The 24,124-nt window shown below is 51.3% G+C and overlaps 1 protein-coding gene across 1 annotated transcript in view; it reads right to left on the bottom strand.

Moving 5' to 3' along the window:
• Positions 1-210: 210 nt before the first annotated feature.
• Positions 211-24,124, bottom strand: part of LOC142070236 (uncharacterized) — a 56,151-nt gene continuing 32,237 nt past the window's right edge. Inside the window, exon 4 of the mRNA XM_075123791.1 lies at positions 211-410. Within this exon, the coding sequence (XP_074979892.1) occupies positions 211-410 (200 nt within the window). The remainder of the gene's footprint in view (positions 411-24,124) is intronic.

Consider the following 24,124-nt stretch of genomic DNA (forward strand, 5'->3'; position numbering starts at 1 on the left):
TAAATTTTGGGCTAATTGTAGAAACGTATTTTTATCCCAACCCCCCAGGGCAGAGGTCCAGGTTAACGCCCATAGCCATACATACATTATAAACACTACCAGCTACTAACAACTCTAAAAAAATAATATTAATACAATATTTGTAACAGTATACTAATACTCCAGAGTTCTGTAACTGCTTCTGATTCCGCTGATTGACCGGTACCCAGTTCATGTAGAAGCGGCGGTCGTGATGGGAGTCGTTGGGGATGTTGGAGCAGGAACCTTTTTACAGTGGCTGCAGTGCACCCATCTATCGATGCCCTCGACCTTCACTGCAGTTGGAGTAGTCAGAAGGACTTGGGCCGGGGCCGACCACCTTGGTTCCAGGCAATGCTTCCTTAGATGGATTTTAACACAGACAAAGTCTCCTGGAAAAAGAGAGTGCGCACAAGTATCAAGTGGTAAAGGTTGGGCATCTTTTACTCTGGCCCATGCATCACTCAAGGCATCTTGCAACATGCGACAATAACCCGCCAACTTATCTTGCCCAGCCATTAATGAAGTTTTTGCTGGGGCAAACCCGTCTACACTGGTTAGAGGAATCGGCAAGGGTCGGCCAAATAGAATTTCGAACGGTGTCAACTAATGCTTCCTATGGGGTGTATTACGAAGATTGGTTAACACTATGGGTAACACTTCAGGCCACTTTAATCCAGTCTGCTCGCATAGCTTTGCCAATTGGGTTTTTATTAGCCCATTCACCCTTTCTACTTTTCCTGAACTTTGTGGATGATAGGGGGTATGCAAGGCTTGTTTCATGCCGAGGGCCTTTGCTAAGTGTTGAATAATTTGGGAAGTGAAATGGGGGCCTTGGTCACTTTCCAAACGAGTCATTATCCCGAAGCGGGGCACTATCTCCTTGAGGAGACACTTCGCTATGGATACTGCATCTGCCCTTCGAGTGGGGAAAGCCTCAACCCACCCTGAAAAAAGATCAACCAGGACAAGCAAGTGTTTTAGTCCTGTCACTGGTGGTAAGTCCATGAAGTCCATCTGGACCACAGCAAATGGGTACTCAGGCAGTTTGCAATGTCCCATAGCTTGTGGTTTGACTGCTCCTTGGTGATTGTACCGTTGACACAATTCACACTGTGCAGTGACGGTCTTCGCAGCTGCATGGACCCCCGGAGCAAAAAACAACTTCTCCATTTGAGCCACTAATCCCCCCTTTCCCAGGTGCGAGGCCAGGTGGAGTGCCTAGGAAACCTGAGGGAGGAGTTGTCTTGGGAGAACCGGACGACCGTCCGGGCTGACGTAGAGGTTGTCCTCATTTAGGTGGCATCCAATGGATTTCCAACGGCTAACTTCGGCCGGGGGCGTCGTCTGCTGGGCAGAGAGCAAAACGGCTGGCGTCACTGGTTGCAGTAGCAGGGGTGCCAAAAAAGGAAAAGGGGCTGGAGCCCCACAGAGGGCAGCATGACGGGCCGCCGAATCGGCTGCAGCATTTCCCTTGGAAACCTCGTCCGAGGCGCGGGAGTGGCCCTTACAGTGTGTAACCGAAACAGCTGCAGGAAGTTGAATAGCCTCTAACAGGGCAGAAATCAAGGCAACATGGGAGATCTGAGAGCCACTGGAGGTAAGGAACCCACGATGCTTCCAAAGTTGTCCAGTAGAGTGGCATACCGAAAAGGCATATTTGGAGTCAGTATAGATGGCCACAGTTTTGTTTTCAGCTAATTGACAGGCCCTAACAAGCGCCACGAGTTCTGCTGCTTGCGCTGACTTTTGTGTAGGTAAGGCATGCGCTTCAAGCGTTGCCATCAGGGTAACAATTGCATAGCCAACTCGTAAGGCCCCAAACTCGTCCCGACAGGCGGAACCATCACAAAATAATTGGAGGTCAGGATTCTGCAATGGAATATCAGAGAGGTCAGGACGAGGAGTGGAGATCAAATCCACCACGTGGAGGCAATTATGAGGTTCCCCATCCTCAGGCAGAGGCAAAAGGGTTGCAGGATTCAGGACTTCGCAGCGGCGTAGGGTAACAGCCTGATTGGCGAGCAAGGCCAATTCGTACCTGGTCAGTCTGGCTGCTGTGAGGTGCTGCGTGGATCCACGATTAAGAAGTGCTGCAACGGCATGAGGCACTTGAACTAGAAGAGGGTGGCCCAAGGTAAGCCCCGAAGCTTTATCGACCAACACAGCGGCAGCCGCAACAGCGCGGAGACAGGGCGGAAGACCCTGAGCCACTGGGTCAAGAAGGACCGAAAAATAAGCCACCGGTCGCTGGCCAGGCCCAAAGGGCTGAGTTAGCACACCAGACGCCGTGCCAGATTGTTCATGGCAAAATAAGGTGAAAGGCTTTGCGTAATCCGGTCTGCCCAGGGCTGGTGCAGAAGTTAATGCTTGTTTGAGGGCGGTAAGGGCGTTGTTGTGTAGAGTCGTCCACGGTAAGGGTTCGGGAACGGAATCCAGCAGCAAATCGGTGAGGGGGTGCACTAACTCCGCATAAGCCGGAATCCAGGCTCTACAATAGCCACTTGCTCCCAGTAACTGGCGGAGTTGCTTTTTAGTGGTAGGCCTTGGCATACTCAGAACACTTTCAATCCTGTCCTGAGTAAGTGCAGTAGAAGCATATGAAATACGATGCCCCAAATATTCCACCTCGGGTTGGGCAAACTGTAGCTTGGAGAGTGCCACCTTGTGACCTTTTTCGGCCAATGCAAAAAGAAGGATTTGAGTGTCCTGTACACAGGCAGCCTTGGCTGTAGAGCACAATAACAGATCATCAACGTATTGAATCAAAGTAGAACCCATAGTCAACGAAATAGAGTCCAGATCTCGCTTTAAATACTGGCTGAAGATGGTAGGGCTCTCCCTGTAGCCCTGAGGGAGGCGGGTCCATATGTATTGACATCCGTCAAAGGTAAAGGCAAATAGGAACTGTGAGTCTGGGTGCACAGGGATGCTGAAGACAGATCAATCACAGTAAAATAAGTAGCCCCTGGGGGAATAGCAGTTAAAATAGTTGCTGGATTGGGAACAACCGGAGCTCTCGGGATCACAATAGCATTAATCAGTCGGAGGTCATGCACGAAACGGTAAACCGGTTTGCCATCGGGGCCAGGCTTGGGTTTCTTAACAGGAAGAATAGGTGTATTGCAAGGGCTGGTAGCCTCCTTAATGATTCCTTGAGTTAAAAGCTGTTGTAGGACTGGCCGAATGCCCTCTATGGCCTCTTTAGGCAATGGATATTGCATTTTTCGGGGCAGAGGGATATCTGTACGGTAATTGATATACACCGGTTCTGCTGACTTTAAAAGTCCAGTTTCAGTGGACGCCGAGGCCCACAATGCTTCAGGAATATCAGATAACTCAGCAGGGACAAAGGGGGCGGTGGGTGTAGTGGCTAACAATGCCATTACCGTAGCTTCAGGGACCGAAGTAGGGACTGAGAGATATAGCCCCTCCGGGCTGCAAGTTATAGTTGCTCGTAGTTTACATAACAGATCTCTACCTAATAAATTTGCAGGACAGGAAGTTGCAATTAAAAAGCTATGATCCTCTGATAACGGGCCAAGCTGGACCGTTTGCTCCGCAGTTAGAGGAAGGGCGCACACGGTGCCACCAACGCCTATAGCTTTTACGGTTGCAGAAGTGGTAGGAAGGGTGGGGTCCTGTAGAGTACTTCTATCTGCCCCGGTGTCAATTAACATTGAATAAGTTTTTCCTCCCACCACAACTGGAAGCTCCGGGTGGTTTGCATCCAACTGCACTGTCCAAGAAGCGGAGGGGGTTCCTGGCGAGGGGGACGAAGCATTGTGGGCGGCTAGCTTTCAATCAGTACTTCTTTTTTCTCCCCCCCTTTCCTGTACCCTCTGGTAGGCTTGCATAAGAGGGTCAGCTGGCTGGAGGGGGTAATTTGGGCACTGGGCAGCCCAGTGTCCTTTTTGTCGGCACCGCCGGCACTCATCTGGCCCTGCCCTCCCGGGCCGTGGCTGGAAGTTCTGACCTTGTGGTCCCCATCCCTGGGTAGAGCTGCCTCCTCTTCCGCCTCGTCCCCGAAAGCCTCCCCTCCTGCGGCTTGCATCCCGTCCCCGAGAGCCGTCTTGGAAACCTTGCAACTGCAGATTAAGGAGCTTTTCGGACCTCCTAGTGTCTAATTCCTTCCTATTCCTCCAGGCATGGGCTGCTAACCCCACCACCTCCTCCAGCGTTTTGTTTTCATAAGCTGGTTGACTACACACATACTTCCGAGCGAATGGTAATAAATTTTTTACATACTGGCCGATCACTTGTGTTTTCGCTACAGGGGAGGTTGGATCTAAGCCGCCGTGGTTTTTCAAAACCTTACAAAGGCGGTGGAAGAATTCCCCTGGGTGCTCATCGTGCTTTTGAACACATGCATCTACCTTTCCCCAATCATACACAGGCTTAGACATATCCTCTAATGCTTCTAAGATTCGCTTTCTCATTTTATCCCACTCTTGAACGGTCTCTGGAACATCCCAATCCATTTCAGGTTTCTCTTGCGGATAAGCCGCCCTGCCTTGCACCGTCTCTCTAGCTTTCTTATACACCGTTTCCTTCTCACCCTCGCTTAGCACTTGATTTAAAATCATTTCCACATCGTCATAATTACAATTATACATTGTGAAAATACCCTTTAACTTTTTAATAAATTCTTCCGGACACTGTCGAAATGAGGGAAAAGTAGATGACCAATTCATTAGATCCGTGCTGGTAAAAGGGACATACACCATCTGTGTCCCCCCCCTACCGCTCGGCAGTTGTCGCATAGGCATTTGGACTGCACTAGCTATTGCAGCTCCAAGAACTTTTGCCTTAGGGGTGCCTAGAGAACCATGAGACCGGGTCTTTGCAGGGGTTGCATCACTGGGGTGTCGCGGATCAGGACGTGTCAACCCCCTGGTAGAGGTGCCAGCCTCCGGATCGCCCCCCTGCTCTGCGTTAATTGTGGGGGTATCGGTAGCTAGTGGGAGAGTGGGACCGCTCCTTTCCCCGGTTGGGGGCGTGGGTGCATCAGAGTCAGGCTGCGGTACCCCACCCCATAGCCAGCTACATTCTTCCAATGGTATAGGACCCCCCGCTTCTTTCAATGGGAGTTGGGGATAAATAGACTTTGACATTTTTAGCTTCTGGTCAGCATGACTAGATTCTGGATTGTATGGTGGGGGCCGCATGGCTTTAAGTTTTTCTACCTCAGCACGTAAACTAGTAGTTACACTGGCACTTTTGCGCCGTTCGGCCTCCCTTATCCATACATCAGAATACTTAAGTTGCCGCGGTTGTAAATCATACAATACTTTTCGTAATTGAACAATGTTATGTAACTCAAATGTTCCTTCCCCCGGCCAGCGATTTCCTGGTTCCGGGTCGTCTTGCGTCATTCCCACCCAGGGACCTTGACACAAAAATATAAACTTATACAAAGCTTTGTTGCCATCCGATTGTAAGGCCTTGATATCCCTATCATAATGTTTTAACATATAGCCCAGAGGCGTAGAAGGATCAACAGTTCTACTGGACCCCCCCCCCCATCTTTTCCCAAAGACTGGATCCCCGGCTGTTGTCTAGACAATCACAAAGGAAAAATTCAGAACTCACCAAGTTCCCACCGGCCGGTGTTCACCAATAGGTCCGGACCCTAGTGCCTTCGGGATGCCTTATTTCGCCGAAGCGGCGGGTGGAAGCGAGACGGGAAGCCTTCAGGGTTAAAGCAACCCGGGTGCCGGCAAGAAGGATTCAGAGTCCCGACCGTCCACCGGTCCGGAGAAGAGGCGATCCCGGACGAGCCCCCAAATTGTTAGGGAAAAAGGGTTCCCCTCCCGTCTAGGGTTAGGAGGGTAGCCTTCCCTGGACTTCTGTATTAGCCAAACAAAACACAGAGTCTTGGCTCTTTGATAAAGTGAGGCACTTTATTGCTAGCAAATACGACAGCTGAAGGGCTCACCAATTCCTTTTCAGAGGAAAATGGTGAAGCCCCAAACAAAGAACAGGGATGAGCTTTTATAGCTTGGTTCAACATACATTGTGATATCTCTTCCAGTTCGAACCGGTTAACCCAGTCTGTTTGAAGTTCTGGGGTAGGTACGAGCATGGAGGCTTATCTGTATAAGGAATTCTCTCCCCAAAAGCAGGGAGTGCAGGTTACACACAGTTCACATTCTTTCTATCCATAAACAAAGTAGAAAGGACAGATAAGCATAGAAAAAAGACAGCAGCGTAGCTTTACATGATTATAGGGTCGTTTTCTGGGTTTTTTTCCCTATCAGTTGGATGGGGCAGAAGGTCCGGGTGGCAGACAGGAAGGAGGGGGGGGTTGGATGGGGCAGTGTGGGGCTGTTAGGGGCAGGGGGATCTGGAGACCCTCAGGGAACAGAGGGGTTGGATGGGGCCGGAGGCCCGGGGCGGCCGTCCGGGGGCGAGAAGCGGGGGTCGGATGGGGGCGGGGGCCGGGCCATGTCTTGCTGTTTGAGGAGGCCCAGCCTCCCCTAACTGTCCCTCCGTACAATTTCTGAAACCCGATTCGGCATCAGGCCAAAGTTGCCTGCCCCTGGGTTAGGGCCTGATTTATGCAAAGACCCATTGGGAGTGTGTGAACATTGCCCCATTTCTGAAACTGGAAACAACCCCCTGCACAGGGCTGGGAAAACAGAGCAGAGCTCTGGAGCCTGAACCCCCTCGTCAGAGACTGCGATGAAATCCTCTCAGGCATTGGCATCCAGACAGCAGGAGTATCTGGCTGTGTCGACTCTCTCCTCAGGCCCTGCACGACCAGCACCCCTAGCCAATGCCTGAGATGACGGGGCGTCCAGGATTTCCCGGTATATGGATCTTGGGTAGCAGATAGAAGACCCCTGGTCGGGGTTCCAGGGGCGGGTTTGTGCAGATTTGTTCTTGTGCTTTTTCAGGGAGTTTCTTGAGCAGATGGTGCAGTTTCTCTTGGTCACCCTGAGTGGGATCAGAGGGGAATGGGCTGGAGAATGGGGAGTTGGAGAGCTGCCGAGCAGCCTCTTGTTCATATTCCGACCTATTCATGATGACGACAGCACCTCCTTTGTCAGCCTTTTTGATTCTGATGTCAGAGTTGTTCCTGAGGCCGTGGACGGTGTTGTGTTCTGCACGGCTGAGGTTATGGGCCAAGTGATGCTGCTTTTCCACCACTTCAGTCCGTGCTTGTCGGGTGAAGCACTTGAGTCCAGTCTGGTGTTTCGACCTTCAGGAGGATTCCACGCAGAATCCTTCTTTTTGTCGTGTTGGTAGGAAGGTCTCTGTGGATTAGTGTGTTGTTCAGAAGTGTGTTGGAAAAATTCCTTCAGTCAGAGACGTGGAAAGTAGGATTCCAGGTCACCGCAGAACTGTATCATGTTGGTGGGGGTGGAGGGGCAGAAGGAGAGGCCACACACGATACCCACTTCCTGGACACTACAGTGTTAATAAGCGATGGTCACATAAATACCACCCTATCCTGGACAGCTGTACTTACCTACATGCCTCCAGCTTTCATCCAGACCACATCACACGATCCGTTCTCTACAGCCAAGCTCGAAGATACAACCGCATTTCCTCCAGCCGCTCAGACAAAGAAAAACACCTACAGGATCTCTATCAAGCATTCTTCAAACTACAATCCCCACCTGCTGAAAGGAAGAATACCCAGAAGTCACTGACTCCAGAACAGGCCAACAAAGAAAGGAACAGAACGCCACCAGCCATCAACTTCAGCCCCCAACTAAAAGATCTCCAGCGCAGGATCAAGGATCTACAATCTATTCTGAAGGATGATCCCTCACTCTCACAGATCTTGGGAGACAGGCTGGTCCTCGCTGACAGACAGCCCCCCAGCCTGAAGCAAATACTCACCAGCAACCACACAAGAAAAACACTAACCCAGGAACCTATCCTTGCAACAAACCCATTGCCAACTCTGTCCACATATCTAGTCTAGGGACATCATCCTCGGACCTAATCACATCAGCCACACCATCAAATGTGCCCAAATACATGTGTTAGTCTCTAAGGTGCCAGAACTACTCCTCGTTTTGTTTTTGTTTTTTTGCTGCTACAGACTAACACGGCTCCCACTCTGAACTAAATGATTGCATCTCTCCCCAAAATAGACCTAGAAGCACAAAGAACACCCTGGAGACCAGGCCTTTAAACGTTAGGAAACATCAGAGTTAAGGTGACGTGTACATACTTAGCGCAGTGCTGTTGTGCATGTGTGTTATGATACAGACTCACAAGTGTGGCCTTGGGGTCAATTCCCTGCCCCCCACAGCATCAATTTTCTCCAGACTCCCAAGCGAAGTGGTGCTTCCTCCATCCCTTGATGAGATGCCTTTCTCGAGTCTGCTTTGGTCCAAAACTCGCGACTGCGCCATGCAGGAGGCCTGTGATGTGTAGGGGGCCAGATGAGATGATCTAAGCGTCTCTTCTGGCCTTCAAGTCTCCAAACCTCTGCAAAACCGAGTGCGGCACATTGAGCATCCCCTGATGGTTCCACGTGTGGCCTGCGTGAACCCTTGCACGACCACTGAGTGTGTGGGGGTGACCCAGGGGGAGCAGCTCAAACACGCACAGGAGCCGGCTCGGGGCAGGACATGAGCCCTGCAGGGCAGGGGTGGGGGTGGCAGTGACATCACAAGAATGCAGCACTCAGCTGATTGGTGAAAGGCGGTTGGGAGGCGGTGACCTCACAGAGAGTCCACGACAACAGCCAGGGAGGACAGGCTGCAGGGCAGGGGGGTCTCAGAGACCCCCGGGGCTTTGCTGCAGGGAGTCTCCTTCTTGAGGTGTCTCCTTGAGGACTGAGAGAGAATTCAGGGTCTCGTATGTGAGCACGAGGTGGAGCCTCTCTGGAGTTTTCTCCTTTCCCACGGCTCACTGAGCGAGAAGACAGACGTCCCTGTGGAGAAGGGAAGAGCCCCGGAGAGGTTTGGTACCGAGGCAGGCTGATCCGCCCGGTGCTGGCCAAATTCTCGGCAGGGAAAACAGGAGGTTAAGGTGGGACAATTTTCCCCCAGCTAGGCCTTTGTCCCTTCGAGTCATTGGGGTTGTTGGTCTGTAGCTCATTGCAGGTCCCTTTATTCTGATCATTCAGTGTGTGAAACTCCAGACTGATGGTTCGTTTGAAAGTCAGGACACCCGGGTCCTGTTCCCAACTCTATCCCGACAGGTTGTGTGATGGAAGACAAGGCCCTTCGCCTTTCTCAGCCTTCGTTTCTCTCTCTGTCAGCTGGGGAGAACAATCCTCTCACACCAGCCTCCCGGTGGGGGGAGGCTGGGGAGCTGTGGGGACCTGTTTGAGAGCGTCACTCGGAGCAGTGTATCGTAGGAGGTGTCCTGTTGGGTTGAGTCATTCCAGAGGATGATGGCGGGCAGCAGAACCCCGTTTTCCCAACCTGGCGTGACACAGCTTTGCATGGGAACTGAACCAAGGGCGCACACAGGTCCAGAAGCCGGCGATTTCTCCTTTGGCCGCTAGATGGCGCTGCAGGCTCCCACTTCCCCCTTCTCCTGGTCAGCGCAATGGGGGTTAGTCTCCCCAAAAAGAACGCCCGTCTCGCTTTGAACGTCCCTTGACGTGCCCCCTGTGGGCTGTCGGGATACGTGTCCAGAAGTTGCAGGGCTTGTTTCATGGTCTCCACAACGACAATCTTTCTTCCTTTTTAGACGTGACGACCTTTTTGGTCAAGATCCTTGATTATTCGGGGACTTATCCCGGAAGACCCAAAGTATTTGGGACATAAGACTTGTCTGGAAGGGCGCACACGGCTAAATTGTTTTTGGCCATAGCAGGTGCCTTGTAGCAAGGATGACGTCCATCCCCCTTCCAAACATGTTTTGTGTAATGTTGTGTGTGTGATGTGTTGTGTGTCATGTTATGTGTGTTTGTGTCTGTCTGTGTGACGTGTTATGTGTCGTGTTGTGTGTGTTTGTGTGTGCGTGTGAGCCGTGTTGTGTGTCGTGTTGTGCAACGTGTTGAGTGTGTGTGTGTGTGTGTGGTGAGGTGTTTGTGGTGTCATGTGACGTGTTGTGTGTGACGTGGTGTGTGCGTGATGTGTTGTGTGTCTTGTTGTGTGTCGCATTGTGTGTTTTTGTGTGTGTGATGTGTTTCTGTGTGTGTGTCGTGCGATGTGTTGTGTGTATCCGTGCAACATGCGACGTGTTGTGTGGGACATTAAATGTGTTTCTGTGTGTGTCGTGGTGTGTGTCGTGTTCTGTTTGTCATGTTATGTTTGTGTGTGAGACGGGTTGTGTGTCGTGTTTTGTGTGTGTGTGAGACGTTTTGTGTGTGTGTGACATGTGTGTCATTTTGTGTGTCATCTAGAGTTGTGTAGATTGTGTGTGTGGTATTGTGTTTGTAGTGTCATATGAAATGGTGTGTGTGTGTGAGATGTGTTTTGTGTAGTGTTCTGTGTGCGTGACAAGTTATGTGTCGTGTGTGTTTGTGTCTGTCTGTGTGACGTGTTGTGTGACGTGTTGTGTGACGTGTTGTGTGTGTTTGTGTGTGTGTGACGTGTTGTGTGTGTCGTGTTGTGTGTGTGTGTGACGTGTTGTGTGTCTTGTGTGTGTGCATGAGACGTGTGTGTGATGTGTTGTGTGTGTGTTTCTGTGTGTGACAGGTTTTTGTGTGTGTCGTGCGGCGTGCAGTGTGCGACATGCTTACATGAGTGTGTGTGACAATGTGCAACATGTTTTGTGGGACGTGTGATGTGTTTCTGTGTGTGTCGTGTTGTGTGTGTTTCTGTGTGAGTCATTTTCTGTGTCATGTTGTGTGTGTCGTGATATGTGTGTGTGTGACGGGTTGTGTGTGTGTGTGTGATGTCTTGTGTGTGGTGTTGTGTGTCGACTAGAGTGTTGTGTGGATTGTGTGTGTGGTATTGTGTTTGTGGTGACATGTGATGTGGTGTGTGTGTGAGACGTGTGTTGTGTGTCGTGTTTGTGTCTGTCTGTGTGACATGTTGTGTCATGTTGTGTGCCATGTTGAGTGTGTGTGTGGTGTTGTGTTTTTGGTGTCATGTGATGTGTTGTGCGTGACGTGGTGTGTGTCATGTGTGTGTTTGTGTCTGTCTGTGTGACGTATTCTGTGTTGTGTGTGTGACGTGTGTAGTGTTTTGTGTCTGTGTGACATGGCGTGTGTCGTGTTGTGTGGTGTGAGATGTGTTTTTGAGTGTGACGTGCTGTGCGTGCGTGCAACGGGCAGCGTGTTGTGTGTGTCCGTGCTATGTGCAATGTGCATCATGCAACATGCGACGTGTTGTGTATGTGCCTGTGACATGCGATGTTTTGTGTGTGATGTGCAACACGTGACATCTTGTGTGTGTTACGTGCGACGTGTTGTGTGTCCGTGCTACACGCGACGTGTTGTGCATGACATACGACGTGCTGTGTGTGCGCGTGTGACACGCGTGGGACATGTGTGAAGTGCGACTTGCTGGGAGTGACGTGACGTGCGACGTGTTGTGTGTGCCACGTTCGACGTTTTGTGTGTATGTGTGCAACGTGCAACGTGTTGTGTGTGTCTGATGTGCGACGTGTTGTGTGTCTATGTCCAATGTGTGACAAGCGATGTGCGACGTGTTGTGTGTGCGGCGTGTGGCGTGCGGCGTACGATGTGTTGTTTCTGTCTGTGCGACACACACCATGTCACACACAAAATGTCTCATGACACACAACACGACACACAACCCATCACCACACACAACACACCACTCACCACACAGACACACACACAACACGTCACACAACACTCTACATGACACACACATCACGTCACAAAACACCACACACACACCACACCACACACAACACGAAACACAACACATCACACAGACACGGAACACAACACTCTGGACGACACACAGCACACACACAACACGTCGCACACACACAAACGTGTCTCACACACACGTGTTGTGTGTCATGCTGTGTGTTTGTGTGATGTGTGTGTGAGATGTGCGATGCGCAATGTACTGTGTGTGTGACGTGCTATGTGAGCGTGTGACGTGCTGTGCGTGTGAGGTGAGATGTGTTGTCTCTGTGCGTGCGACACACACCACACCAACGGCACACAACACATCACACACACAACACACCACACAGACACACGCACACAACAAAACACACAACACATCCCACACACACTGAATACAACACTCTAGACGACAGACAACACATGCACAACACAAGTGTTGTGTGTCGTGCTGTGTGTGTGGGACGTGTTGTGTGTGTGAGATATGCGAAACGCGACGTGCTGTGTGTTTGATTTGCGATATGCGATGTGCCGTGTGGGCGTGCGACATGTGACATGTAACGAACGACGTTGTGTGTGATGCACAGCACTTTGTGTGTGTGATGTGCGACGTGCGACGTGTTGTGTGTGTGAGACGTGTGACGTGAGCTGTGTGGTGTGCGTGACTGTGACGTGCGACATGCGACATGCTGTGTGTGCATGCGAATTGTGATGTGCGGTGTACGACATGCGTCGTGCGGCGTGTTGTGTGCGACATGTGACCTTTGTATGTGAGGTGCGACGTGTGACATGTTCTGTGTGTGTGTCTGTGTGGTGTGTTGTGTGATCTGTTGTCTGTCGTCTTGTGTGTGTTGTGTGCCATTTTGTGTGTCGTGTTAAGTGTGTGTGTGGTGTTGTGTCTGTGGTGTCATGTGACGTGTTTTGTGTGATGTGGTGTGTGTGGTGTTTTCTGTCTGTGAGACGGGTTGTGTGTCGTGTTTTGTGTCTGTGTGAGACGTGTTTGTGTGTCTGACGTGCGACGTGCTGTGTGCGCGACGTGCAATATGTTCTGTGGGTGTGACGTGCGAGGAGTTGTGGGTGCGAGATTCGACATTTTGTGTGTGTGAAGTGCGACGTGTTGTGTGTCCAGGTCAGTCCCCTCAGTTGCAGTCTCAAGTCTTCAGTGTCCTTCTTGCTGGCAGTGTCGGTGGGGGGAGGAGAAAGGCCAAGCGTGGGCCCCGGGTTTGGGTTTGGTTTTTGCCCCCTCAGCCCGTGTGCTTGGGAAGCCCCAGTCCAGGCGTGTCTGGGGGGGGGCGGAAGCGTGGTGTCCCAAGTGTCCTTGCCCCCCCCGCTTGGAGGCACTCGCAGCAGTTATGTTGAGGATCTGCAACAATATGTTGCAGAGTCAGACCGCCTGAAACTAAACAAAGCCAAACAGGGCAGATATGGAAGAACAATGCTGAATAAAGCAGCTTTATGTATAGTTTAACAAATGATACAGAGAACAAGGGAACTAGCTGGGAACTGGATTGGCTGGCTATATGGATACTTAGGGCAGCTTCCTATTGGATAGGTATGCTGGGAAAAAGGATGTATAAAAGCCTGTGTAACTTCCTGCTCTGTGTGCAGGATCTGAGATCTTATTCTCCCTGTACCTTTTTGCAGCTGCAAATAAACTTTTCTCCTTCTCCACCCCGTTGTGATTATTGGGTGAAGCACACCGGGTAACAAACCAACCCCAGCTGTTGTTTAACCTCTCGGCACTGGGTGCTGGCAACAGCTTTTGGCATCCCTGGGTGGGCGATGAGGCTGCTATTTAGCCTTGCCCGGACCCCTCCTGGAGGTCGAGGATTGCGGCGAGAACCGACGCCCAGCGTGCACTGGTGAGTTCATCGGGGGCCTCGGAGGAGACGCGATTTGATCGACCCCAGAGGGCACGACGGTGCAACGCACTCATATAGTGGAGAAGTAGTTGTGGATGATGGTGAGGAACCGGTCCCTTGGACATGGGGGAGGAGCAGCTGCGGACGACGGTGAGGAACCGGTCCCTTGGATAAGGTAGGAACCTTTTGAAATCCGGATTCTATGCTCTGTTGGAACCTGGGGATGCCCAGAGTTACCCTGTAGGTGTGGGACAGGGACAGAGCTCGGGGGTTAGGGCACGGTGTACGCTCCTAGAATGCATTCTAGCAATCTGGAAGGTATTTGGTGCAGATCCGATGACTAAGAGCCAATTAAAACGATTCTGTACAGTTGACTGGCCTCAATATCAACTAGAGGACCAGGAGTGGTGGCCACCAGGAGGGTCAATTAATTACAACATGATCCTCCAATTAGTTTTGTTTTGTCAGTGAATGGGTAAATGGAATGAACATTTGTATGCACAAACGTTTATGGCTTGAAGAAACAGAACAGAGCTGTAATTCTGCAGAGCTGTAATTTGACTCCGACTGGTTCGGTAGTAGCTAATGTTAGTCCCCAGACCCCCACCCCCACTGTAATGGCAGAGCCGATGTCCCCTTCGGCCCCCAACCCCCACCTTATAAGGGTAGGATGCCTCGGGTTACAGAGATTGCCCCCTCAGTGGGACTCTATCCTTTGCTTACCAAGACTGTTGTGGCTTGCCCAGGGGCAGACGGACGTCAGGCTACCACTATGCAAGTTTACACCCATGTGCCATTCAATCCAATAGACCTAGCAGCTTTTAAAACACAGGCTGGGGAATTCTCCATGAACCCAAGCTGGTTTATTTCAGTCTTTGAGGGGTGCCTCGGTAGTCACAAGCCGGATTGAGATGACTGTAATATCCCCCTGAGAACCCTGTTGTCTGAGGTGAAGAGGAATCAGGTTACAGCTAAGGCAAGGGGAGCGACAGCTTTCAAGCGAAAAAAAAAAAAAAAAAAGAAAGGAAGCTATCTGTCAAGTTCCTACCCCAAGTAATCGTAAGTGGCTCAGGGCATTTCTGGGTATGGCAGGCTTTTGCAGGATATGGATCCCAGAGTTTGGACTGTGGGCTAAACCCCTGTACGACAGTGTAAAAGGAGCAGATCATGACCCCTTCTATTGGACCCCAGAGGCTGACAGGGCATTTAAAATCCTGAAAAGAAAATTGATGGAAGCTCTGGTACTGGGCCTGCCGGATCTCTCGAAGCCGTTTCAGTTGTATGTACATGAACGAAAGGGGGTGGCCCTAGGAGTGCTCACACAGCTGTTAGGAGCATGGAGACGTCCCGTGGCTTATTTTTCTAAGCAACTGGATCAGGTTGCAAAGGGTTGGCCGGCATGTTTATGGGCGGTCGCAGCTACTTGCCCTAGTGCTTGAGGAAGCGGAGAAGCTAACATTGGGAGGGGTTATGCAAATCTATACTCCCCATATGGTCCGAGCCTTATTGGCTGCAAAGGCAGGGCTTTGGCTCACCCAGGCTCCATTGCTCGGTACCAGGCTAAGCTGTTAGAGAACTCTGAAGTCACCTTACAGCCTTGCCCCTCCCTTAACCCAGCCACCCTCTTGCCAGAAACAGAGGAACAGGAACATGACTGTTTAGAGATCATAGACGCCCAGTACTCCAGCTGTCCGGATTTAAAGGATGCACCCATCCCAAATGCAGATTATGAGTGGTACACTGATGGTAGCAGTACTGTAATAGATGGGCAAAGGAGGGCGGGTTATGCTGTTGTGACCCTCCATGACACTGTGGAAGCTGAAGGTTTGCCTGCTGGGACCTCTGCCCAGCTGGCCGAACTAATAGCCCTGACCCGTGCACTTGAACTGTCAAAAGGAAAGCGGGTCAACATTTTTACTGATTCAAAGTATGCTTTTGGTGTGCTGCATGCTCATGCTGGCCTATGGAAGCAAAGGGGAATGCTGACAGCCCAAGGCTCCCCAGTCAAGTATGGGCCCCAAATCCTCCGGCTCCTAGAAGCCGTACAACTTCCCTCGGAAGTGGCGGTGGTACACTGTAAAGCCCATCAAAGGGAGGATCAAGATGTGGCCAGAGGTAACGCCCGGGCAGATAGAGAGGCTAAGCATGCTGCCACCCTGCCATCCCCTCAGGCTGAGAACGCCCATATGCATGCCCTTATCCCATCAGGAGGGGAGCTTCCAACCCCTCAGTACTCTGGGGAGGAGAGACAGCTAACTGACAAACTCGGTCTCCGGGAAAAGGAGGGATGGCTCCATTCCCCAGAAGGGAAGGTCCTCTTACCAAAGGGCCTGATCCGGCCGGTGCTGCAGAAACTACATCAAACCACTCATGCTGGCAGGGAAGCACTTATCCAGCTAATGGGAAAATACTTTATCACTTCCGGACTCCAACCCCTGGCTGCCCAGGTACAAGCGGACTGCTTAGTCTGCCAAAAGAATAATCCCCGACCGGGACATCCTGTGCCACCAGCTGCCCTGGAACCCACTCCGGGCCCCGGACAAGTGTGGCAAATAGACTTTACTGAGTTTCCCCGGACCCCAGGGTTCAAATATCTCCTTGTCATAGTGGATCGGTTCAGCGGATGGCCAGAAGCCTTCCCATGCCGTAATTGCACTGCCAGAACAGTGGCCCTCAAGTTTGTTAAGGAGATCATTCCTCGCTTTGGACTCCCCCAGTGGATGGAATCTGACAACGGGACACATTTCACGTCAAAAATCATTCAAAGCATCTCACATGCTTTACAGATCCCCTGGAAACTCCATACGCCCTGGAGACCGCAAGCCAGTGGGGTAGTGGAGCTTATCAATCAGACCCTTAAACGGCATCTCTCAAAAGTGTGCCAAGAAGCCTCACTGCGATGGCCTGATGCTTTGCCCCTCGTCCTGCTCCGTGTCCGCGCTCTCCCAAAGGGAAGATTAGGGCTTAGTCCCTTTGAAATTATGTTTGAATGGGCATGGCCTATGAATGGCACCCCGGTTCTGTCAGGGGAATGGGAGCTGGGTAATGGTTTTTTGTCTCAGTATATGTGTTCCCTGTCTGCTGTTCTCTTGTCTCTTCACAGGTATACCAAGGATTCCCAGCCTCTCCCCTTGGACTCTCCCGTCCACTCCTTACAGCCGGTGACTCCGTGCTTGTTCGTACCTGGAAAGACGAGCCTCTCCAGGAAAAGTGGAAAGGACTCTATACCATCCTGCTGGTCTCCCATACAGCGGCAAAGACCGAGGGACACAAGAACTGGATCCATCACTCTCGTCTGAAGGCAGTACCCGCCCCCTCATCAGCGGAACAGTGGACCGTCCAACCTGCTGACTCCTCATCTAGTGACGATCTCGGGCTAAAGCTACTGTTTAAGAGACACAAATAGCGGGCACCTTAATGCTAAATGGGCCCACCCAGGTACTGGAGACCCTGGGTTGGGAAGACTCGGGTGATAATTAATTGGGTAACATTGTTATTCTCTCTATTGGTATTTCCAAACTGTGCATATGGGGAGCATAACTCCTTTGTTTTGCTTGCGCACCATGTTGCTAATTTAACAAACCAGACTGATTGCTGGGTATGTGCTCCGACTCCACTGTCCCCCAAAACGGGAATGCCCCTTGACATGCTGCCCCTGACCCTAGCAGAATAAGCCACCCCCAAAGAGCAGGAAAGAATGGACTTGCCGATCTGGAACAAGATCCCTTTACAGCCACCTCTCAGGACCAGGAGTATTCGGTTGCAGTACTCACTGAGGGAGTGTTATGTTTTACCCAAAGCCAATCTGATCACTATGGGCGTCCTGTGGGAAAAAGCTCCTGTGTTATTTACACAGTGGGCTGATGGGTATTGGATAAAGACCAACAGGGGAGGCCAGCAGTGTGGGTGTAATGGTTCCTCTCCTTTTGGGGAAACTCTTACAAATAATCTTACCACAAAAAAAGGGTTTGGAAATATAACTTGTCGTCCAGTTAATATCTCCAACGTAGCAAGCCAATGGTGGGTTTGTAGTGGTCCCTATGGCGAGTGTAATTTGAACGGCACAGTTAGAAATGCCCCCACTTGTACCCAATCAGGAGGATGGGATGCCCCCCTAGGGGCATATGAACTGGAAAAGCAGCCTTAAATAGCCCAGGAATCCCCTTAAGAAACAGTCCTTATTGGGCCCTACAGGGTCACTATTTTGTATGTGGCCGAAAGGCTTACAAGGTGCTGCCAGCCAACTGGACAGGTAGCTGTTATATAGCTCGTGGAGTTCCTCATCTTTCCATAACTGCCACGCTGCCCAAAGGAAAGATTAGAAATGCCCGAGACACCTCTGTTGAGTCACGAGAAAAGACCCTGCGGCGACTGACTACGGCATTGGAGGGCAAGATGAAGAATCCCCTCACAACCGAGAAGCTTGTAGGGTGCTCTGTACTGGGAACAGCACCACTGTTTACCGGGCCAGCCATGGCAGGCATAGGCCGCTATACTGTAAGCCTGCAAATGGTACTTGAGAAGGTGGCCTTAGAGTTAGAAGGCTCGGTTAGTGATTTAGGGTCAGCAGTAAAAACATTAAATAAAGAGGTTCAGCAGCTCAGGACGTTTTCCCTCCAAAACAGGCTGGCTTTGGACTATCTCTTGGCATCCCAAGGAGGGGTTTGTGCCCTCGTCGGGCCCCGCTGTTGTGTATATGTCAATGATAGCAATTATGAGATCTATGAAAGGGTGGTACAGGCTGAGGCCCATGCCCGAGCCGGAGCACAGGTTGCCTACACTGCCCCAGAGAGCGATTGGTTGCAAACCTTGTTTTCAGGCTGGGGTTTGTCGTCTTGGCTGGGTGGTTTATTTAGCCTGTTATTGAAACTTTTCTTTCCTGTATTGCTTGTATTACTGGTATTATGCTGTGCAGTCTCATGCGTTAGGGCCCTTTTGCAAAAGTTAATAAGTCATTCTCTTCAGGGCTATCACAGAGTGCTTATGCAAAGTCCTATTGTAAAGAAATAAGTAGCCCAAGTGAGAAAACTCAGAGCCAAGGCTGTTGAGTGTTCTCAAAGGGGGGAGTTGTTGGGTACACTGGGGCATGGCCACTAGGTAACTCGAGGGGATGGAAGACCACGAGAGTCAATGAGGCCCCCTCACACTAGGCCCAGGTGTCCTTGGAACCTTTTTGCAGCTGCAAATAAACTTCTGTTCTCCACCCCGTTGTGATTATTGGGTGACGCACACCGGGTAGCGAACCAACCCCAGCTGTTGTTTAGCCTCTTGGCACTGGGTGCCAGCAACACTGTCCAACATTAAAGAGGTGAAACAAGGCTGGCAGTTTGGGCTGCTGGACAGAACAAGCCTTCAGGCTGAAAAGCCAACAACCTTTCTCTCCATTTCAGCAAAAAACAACATTCAAGAAACCCCCACAAAAACAGGCACCTGAAAAGTCCTGCCCCCGACTTCACCTTTCCAAGGTCTTCTCCGCACTCTCTCCCGCCCCGAGTGAGAATCCGACCCCTTGACCAACACACCACAGTGAGACCCGAATGCAGCTCTCCCTCTGCAGGCAGGATGGTGGAGAAAAACACAGGTGAAAAAACCCTCCCAGCTCAGCTGCGCAGGGAGCCTTGGCAAGGACGTGGTGGAAAGGTGACGCCGGGATCTCTCGCTCGGGAAAGGAGACTCGTGCCCGAGTCCAACCAACCCTTTGGGAACTCGAAGGAAGCCGCATCCCACAGGCGTTTCCACAGCCTAGCCACCAGCCCCACACCCAGGCCGGAGGGGCCGGGACACGGGAAGGGGCAGCAGCCAACGCCCCCGGGGGGAGGGCTGGGGCGGGAGCTGCAGCCAGGCCCCTGGACCCGCAGGGAGACGCAGACCCTGACGGCAACCAGCCACGTTTGCCCACGTGTGTGTGTGAGACACGTTTGTGTGTGTGTGATGTCTTGTGTGTGTGCTGTGTGTCGGCCAGACTGTTGTGTTCAGTGTGTGTGTGCTGTGTTGTGTTTCGTGGTGTGTGTGTGTGTAGTGTTGTGTGTCATGTTGAGTGTGTGTTGAGTTGTGTGCCGTTTTGTGTGTTGTGTGGTTGTGGTGTCATGAGACGTGTTGTGTGTGATGTGGTGTGTGTCGCACGCACAGACACAACACATTGTACGCCGCACGCACAACATGTCACGTGTAGCACGTCTCACACACACACGTCGCACGTCACGCACAGCATGCTGCATGTAGCACGCACACACACAAAACATTGCACGTTGCACGCACACACACACAACGCGTCGCCTGTTGCATGATGCACATCGCACACAGCACGGTCACACACAACACCTTGCGCGTCGCACGCACAGCACCTCGCACCTCACACTCACAAACGCATCTCACACACGCACAACGCGACACACATCACATCACCCAGACAGAAAAAACTACGCACGTCACACATACAGAAAGACACGCAACACGACACACAGCACGTCACACACACACACAACACGTCACACAACGCGTCTCACACACACAAGACGACACACAACCTGACACACGCTTCACACAAAACACGTAACATGACACCACACACACAACACCATACACACACTGAACATGACACAAAACGGCCCACAATACAACACAAACACAACACATCACACACACACCACACCACAAAGACACACACACAGTACGTCACACACACACACACAACACTACACAACACACGTCTCACACACCCACACACCACGTCACATGTCACCACAAACACACAACCACACACAATCCATACAACACTCTAGACCACACATGACACACACACGACACACAACCCGTCACACACACACATATAACACAACATGACACACACACAATACAACACACACAGAAACAAATCGCATGTCCCACACAACACGTCGCACGTTGCACGGATACACAGAACACAGCGCATGCACACATGTATGCAAGTCGCACGACACACACACAGAAACACGTCACACACAAACACAGACGTGACACACAACATGACACACAACACATCACAAACACAAACACTTCTCTCACACACACACAAGATGACACAGAACCCGTCTCACACAGACACACACAACACAACATGTAACACACAACATGACACACAACACGTCACACATACAACACATCGCACGTCGCACATCGTAGGGACACACACAACACATCACACGCCACATGTTGCACGTCACACCTGCACACACAACACATCGCGCATCGCACGTCACACACACAACACGTTGAATGTCGGACACACAACGCGTCACACGTCGCATGCACACTCAGCACGGCACACGTCGCACATTGCACGCCACACTTCGAACACACAACATGTCGCGTGTCGCACGTTACACACAAAAACGTTGCATGTCGCACACAGATGTTGCACGTCGCACATCGCACACACAACACGTCGCACATCGCACAAACACACAATGCGTCACAAACACAACACATCACACACACACAAACAGGTGTCTCACACGCACAACATGAAACACAACACATCACACACGCACAACATGAAACACAACACATCACACACACAACACAACACACAACACGTCACACAGACACAAACACACACAACATGACATACAACATGTCAGACACACACACCCCACACGCCACATGACACCACAAACACACCACACACACACACCACGTCACACACATACAAACACACAACACGACACACAACACATCACACAGATAGGCACAAACACATACAACATGACACACAACACGACACACCCAAGACTACACAAAACACATCACACACACACACACCATGTCACATGACACCACAAACACAACATCACACACACACTCAACACGGCAAACAAGAAGACGCACATGTGAAGTGTGGGGTGCGATGTCTTCTGTTTGCGTGTGCGACATGCAACATGCAATGTGCAACGTGAGGCGTGTTGTGTGTGCGTGACGTGCAATGTTTTGTGTGTGTGATGTGCGACGCAGGACGTGTTGTGTGTGTGACGTGCGATGTGCTCCGGGTGGGGTCTGTGTGTGTTTCTGCACAAGCTGATTGCGATGTCCCGGAGGCCAACAGCAAAGAGGGTTCAGCGTCAGCTTTCTTGCCCTGCCGTCAGTCTGCCACCGGGCTGGGGGGACAGCGGCTGGGGACCCCAGGAGCTGCTGAGAGACGCGGAGGATCCCTCGGAAGGGAGAAGACGACGGGAGAATCAGACTCTTCCAGCAACGAGCCACATTTGCCCAGTGCTGACGCTGTCAGGCCTCCGCATTTTGGGCCAGAAACCAACAGCCAAATCGAGCTGGAAAATTGAAGCACTTGCAAATGGCCCTTCTAGCGTCTCACCAGACCGTCGGCGACCGTCTGGGGGTGAGCTGTGGGCTCCCGAGAGGTAGAATCCAGGGCCTGCCTCTTCGCTTCCCACGGCCAGGTATTTTCAGCCCCCAACAATTAGGAGAAGAACAGGGAGATGAAAAGCCAAAGAAAGTTTCAAGAGTTCTCCTTCCTGGCTGAGCTGGGGGCGCTGTCCAGGTCACGGATGGTCATTCTGGGGAGGGATGTGGGTCTGGTCCACTTTGAAGGCGGATGATCTGGGGAAGGATGTGGGTCTCAGATATCTGGAGGATTGGCCCAGAGCCCAGTCTTGTGGGGGCACAGCTGGTGGTCCTCATCCTCGTCTGTCTGCCTCTCTTCTGCCAGAGAAGGCAAGCCAGGCTAGTACGAATAATGATGCTGTAAATAAAATGGAATCAAGTTGTGGATGTTTTTTCTTTGAAAAAATATTTTCACACTTTTCAATCGGCCCCTGGTAGTTCCTAGGAGAAATGTGAAGGATGAGATCTTGGAACAGTTCCCTCTTCGTGGGAGCAACAGCTGGCTGGGGTTTTGGCTGCTCAGGCTTTTGTTCCCTGGTTTTACCCACTGTGGTTTCTTTTGCATGGATTTCATGTACCTGTGTGTAACTTTTTGCCCAAAGGCACACAGCTGTACAGGTTTTATCTACAATCTTTACAAGTTGAAGCTGCAGATGGAGGGAGCTCCCAGCAATGGCAGCCTTAAGGGGGTGGGCGGCTAGAAGCTGGGGGACTGGATTGGGACCCCCCAACACTTACTGCTCTCTCTGCCCTGCAGTTTTAGTCCCCCCAGATTAGCCTGATTATCACAACAAAATTCTGTTTCTCCTGCTGCTAACAGCCCACCTTCATCGATTGGTCTCGTTAAGGGTTGTTATGGCAACCCCCATTTTCTCGTCTTCTCTGTATCACTATATCTATATCTTCCTGATGTATTTTCCCCTGCATGCATCTGATGAAGTGGGCTTTAGCCCATGAAAGCTTAGGCTGAGATAAATATGTTCGTCTCTAAGGTGCCACAAGTCCTCCTCATTCGCTTTTCCTGACTGATTATGCTGGGGGCTCTGCCTGGCTCCAGCGCTCCGGTCCCTCCGCTACCAAGGCCACCTGGGAACCCTGATCGATTCCAGCTTCAAGGAGTGCTGAGATCCATCTGTCTCTTTCTGTGCCTCTGTCTCTCTCTAGGAATAGCTTCCTGACCCTGCCTCCTGTGATCAGTTATAGTTTGCTAGCCCCCCACCCCACCTCCATGGGTGTTTTTGGCTTCTCCATTCACTCTGCAGCAACGCTCCTTGTACCCAAGCTAAAGATCCCTGCAGCCCCAAAAATCCTTGGGGGTTTGCTCAGCAAGTGGGTTACTAGCAGAATGGTTGTGGGGTGAAGGCGGGGATAGGGAGGTGCTGAACCTGGGGGCAGAGGAGGGTGGCAGATTAAGGTGTGGCTCAGCCCAGCCCGCTGAGTCCAAGGACATGTGAGGGGACCAGCATTAAATTGCTGTTCGATCCAGCCCACTGAGTCCCGGGACACACCAGGGGTCAGCTTGCGAGTGCTGATGACCCAGTCCTCTCTGACATGCTATGTTCATGTGTGTGTGCCTGTGTGTCTGTTCATGTTCATCACATTTGGGGGCTGGAAGACCCCAGCCCTGGGGAACCGAGGTCCTGCAGGGTAGCTCCATTGGGAGGGAACTTGCAGAAGAAAGGAGTAGCGATCCATAGGAAAACACAAGTGACAAAAGCAGCACATTGACAGAATTGCAGAATCTCCCCTCACCAGAAGAGGAATCCTAACAAATGGGCGTACCCCAAGGTAAAGGGCAATTCTGGTAACAGCTCATTTGGGGCTTCTTTGGAAGGGGGATGGACGTCATTCTTGCGACAAGGCACCTGCTATGGCCAAAAACAATTGAGCCCTGTGCGCCCTTCCAGACAAGTCTTATGTCCCAAATACTTTGGGTCTTCCGGGATAAGTCCCTGAATAATCAAGGATCTTGACCAAAAAGGTCGTCACGTCTAAAAAGGAAGAAAGATTGTCGTTGTGGAGACCATGAAACAAGCCCTGCAACTTTTGGACACGTATCCCGACAGTCCACCGGGTGCACATCAAGGAAAGTTCAAAGCGAGACGGGCGTTCTTTTTGGGGA

This window comes from Caretta caretta, chromosome 28 (genome assembly GCF_965140235.1).
Source record: "Caretta caretta isolate rCarCar2 chromosome 28, rCarCar1.hap1, whole genome shotgun sequence".
Taxonomy (NCBI): domain Eukaryota; kingdom Metazoa; phylum Chordata; order Testudines; family Cheloniidae; genus Caretta; species Caretta caretta.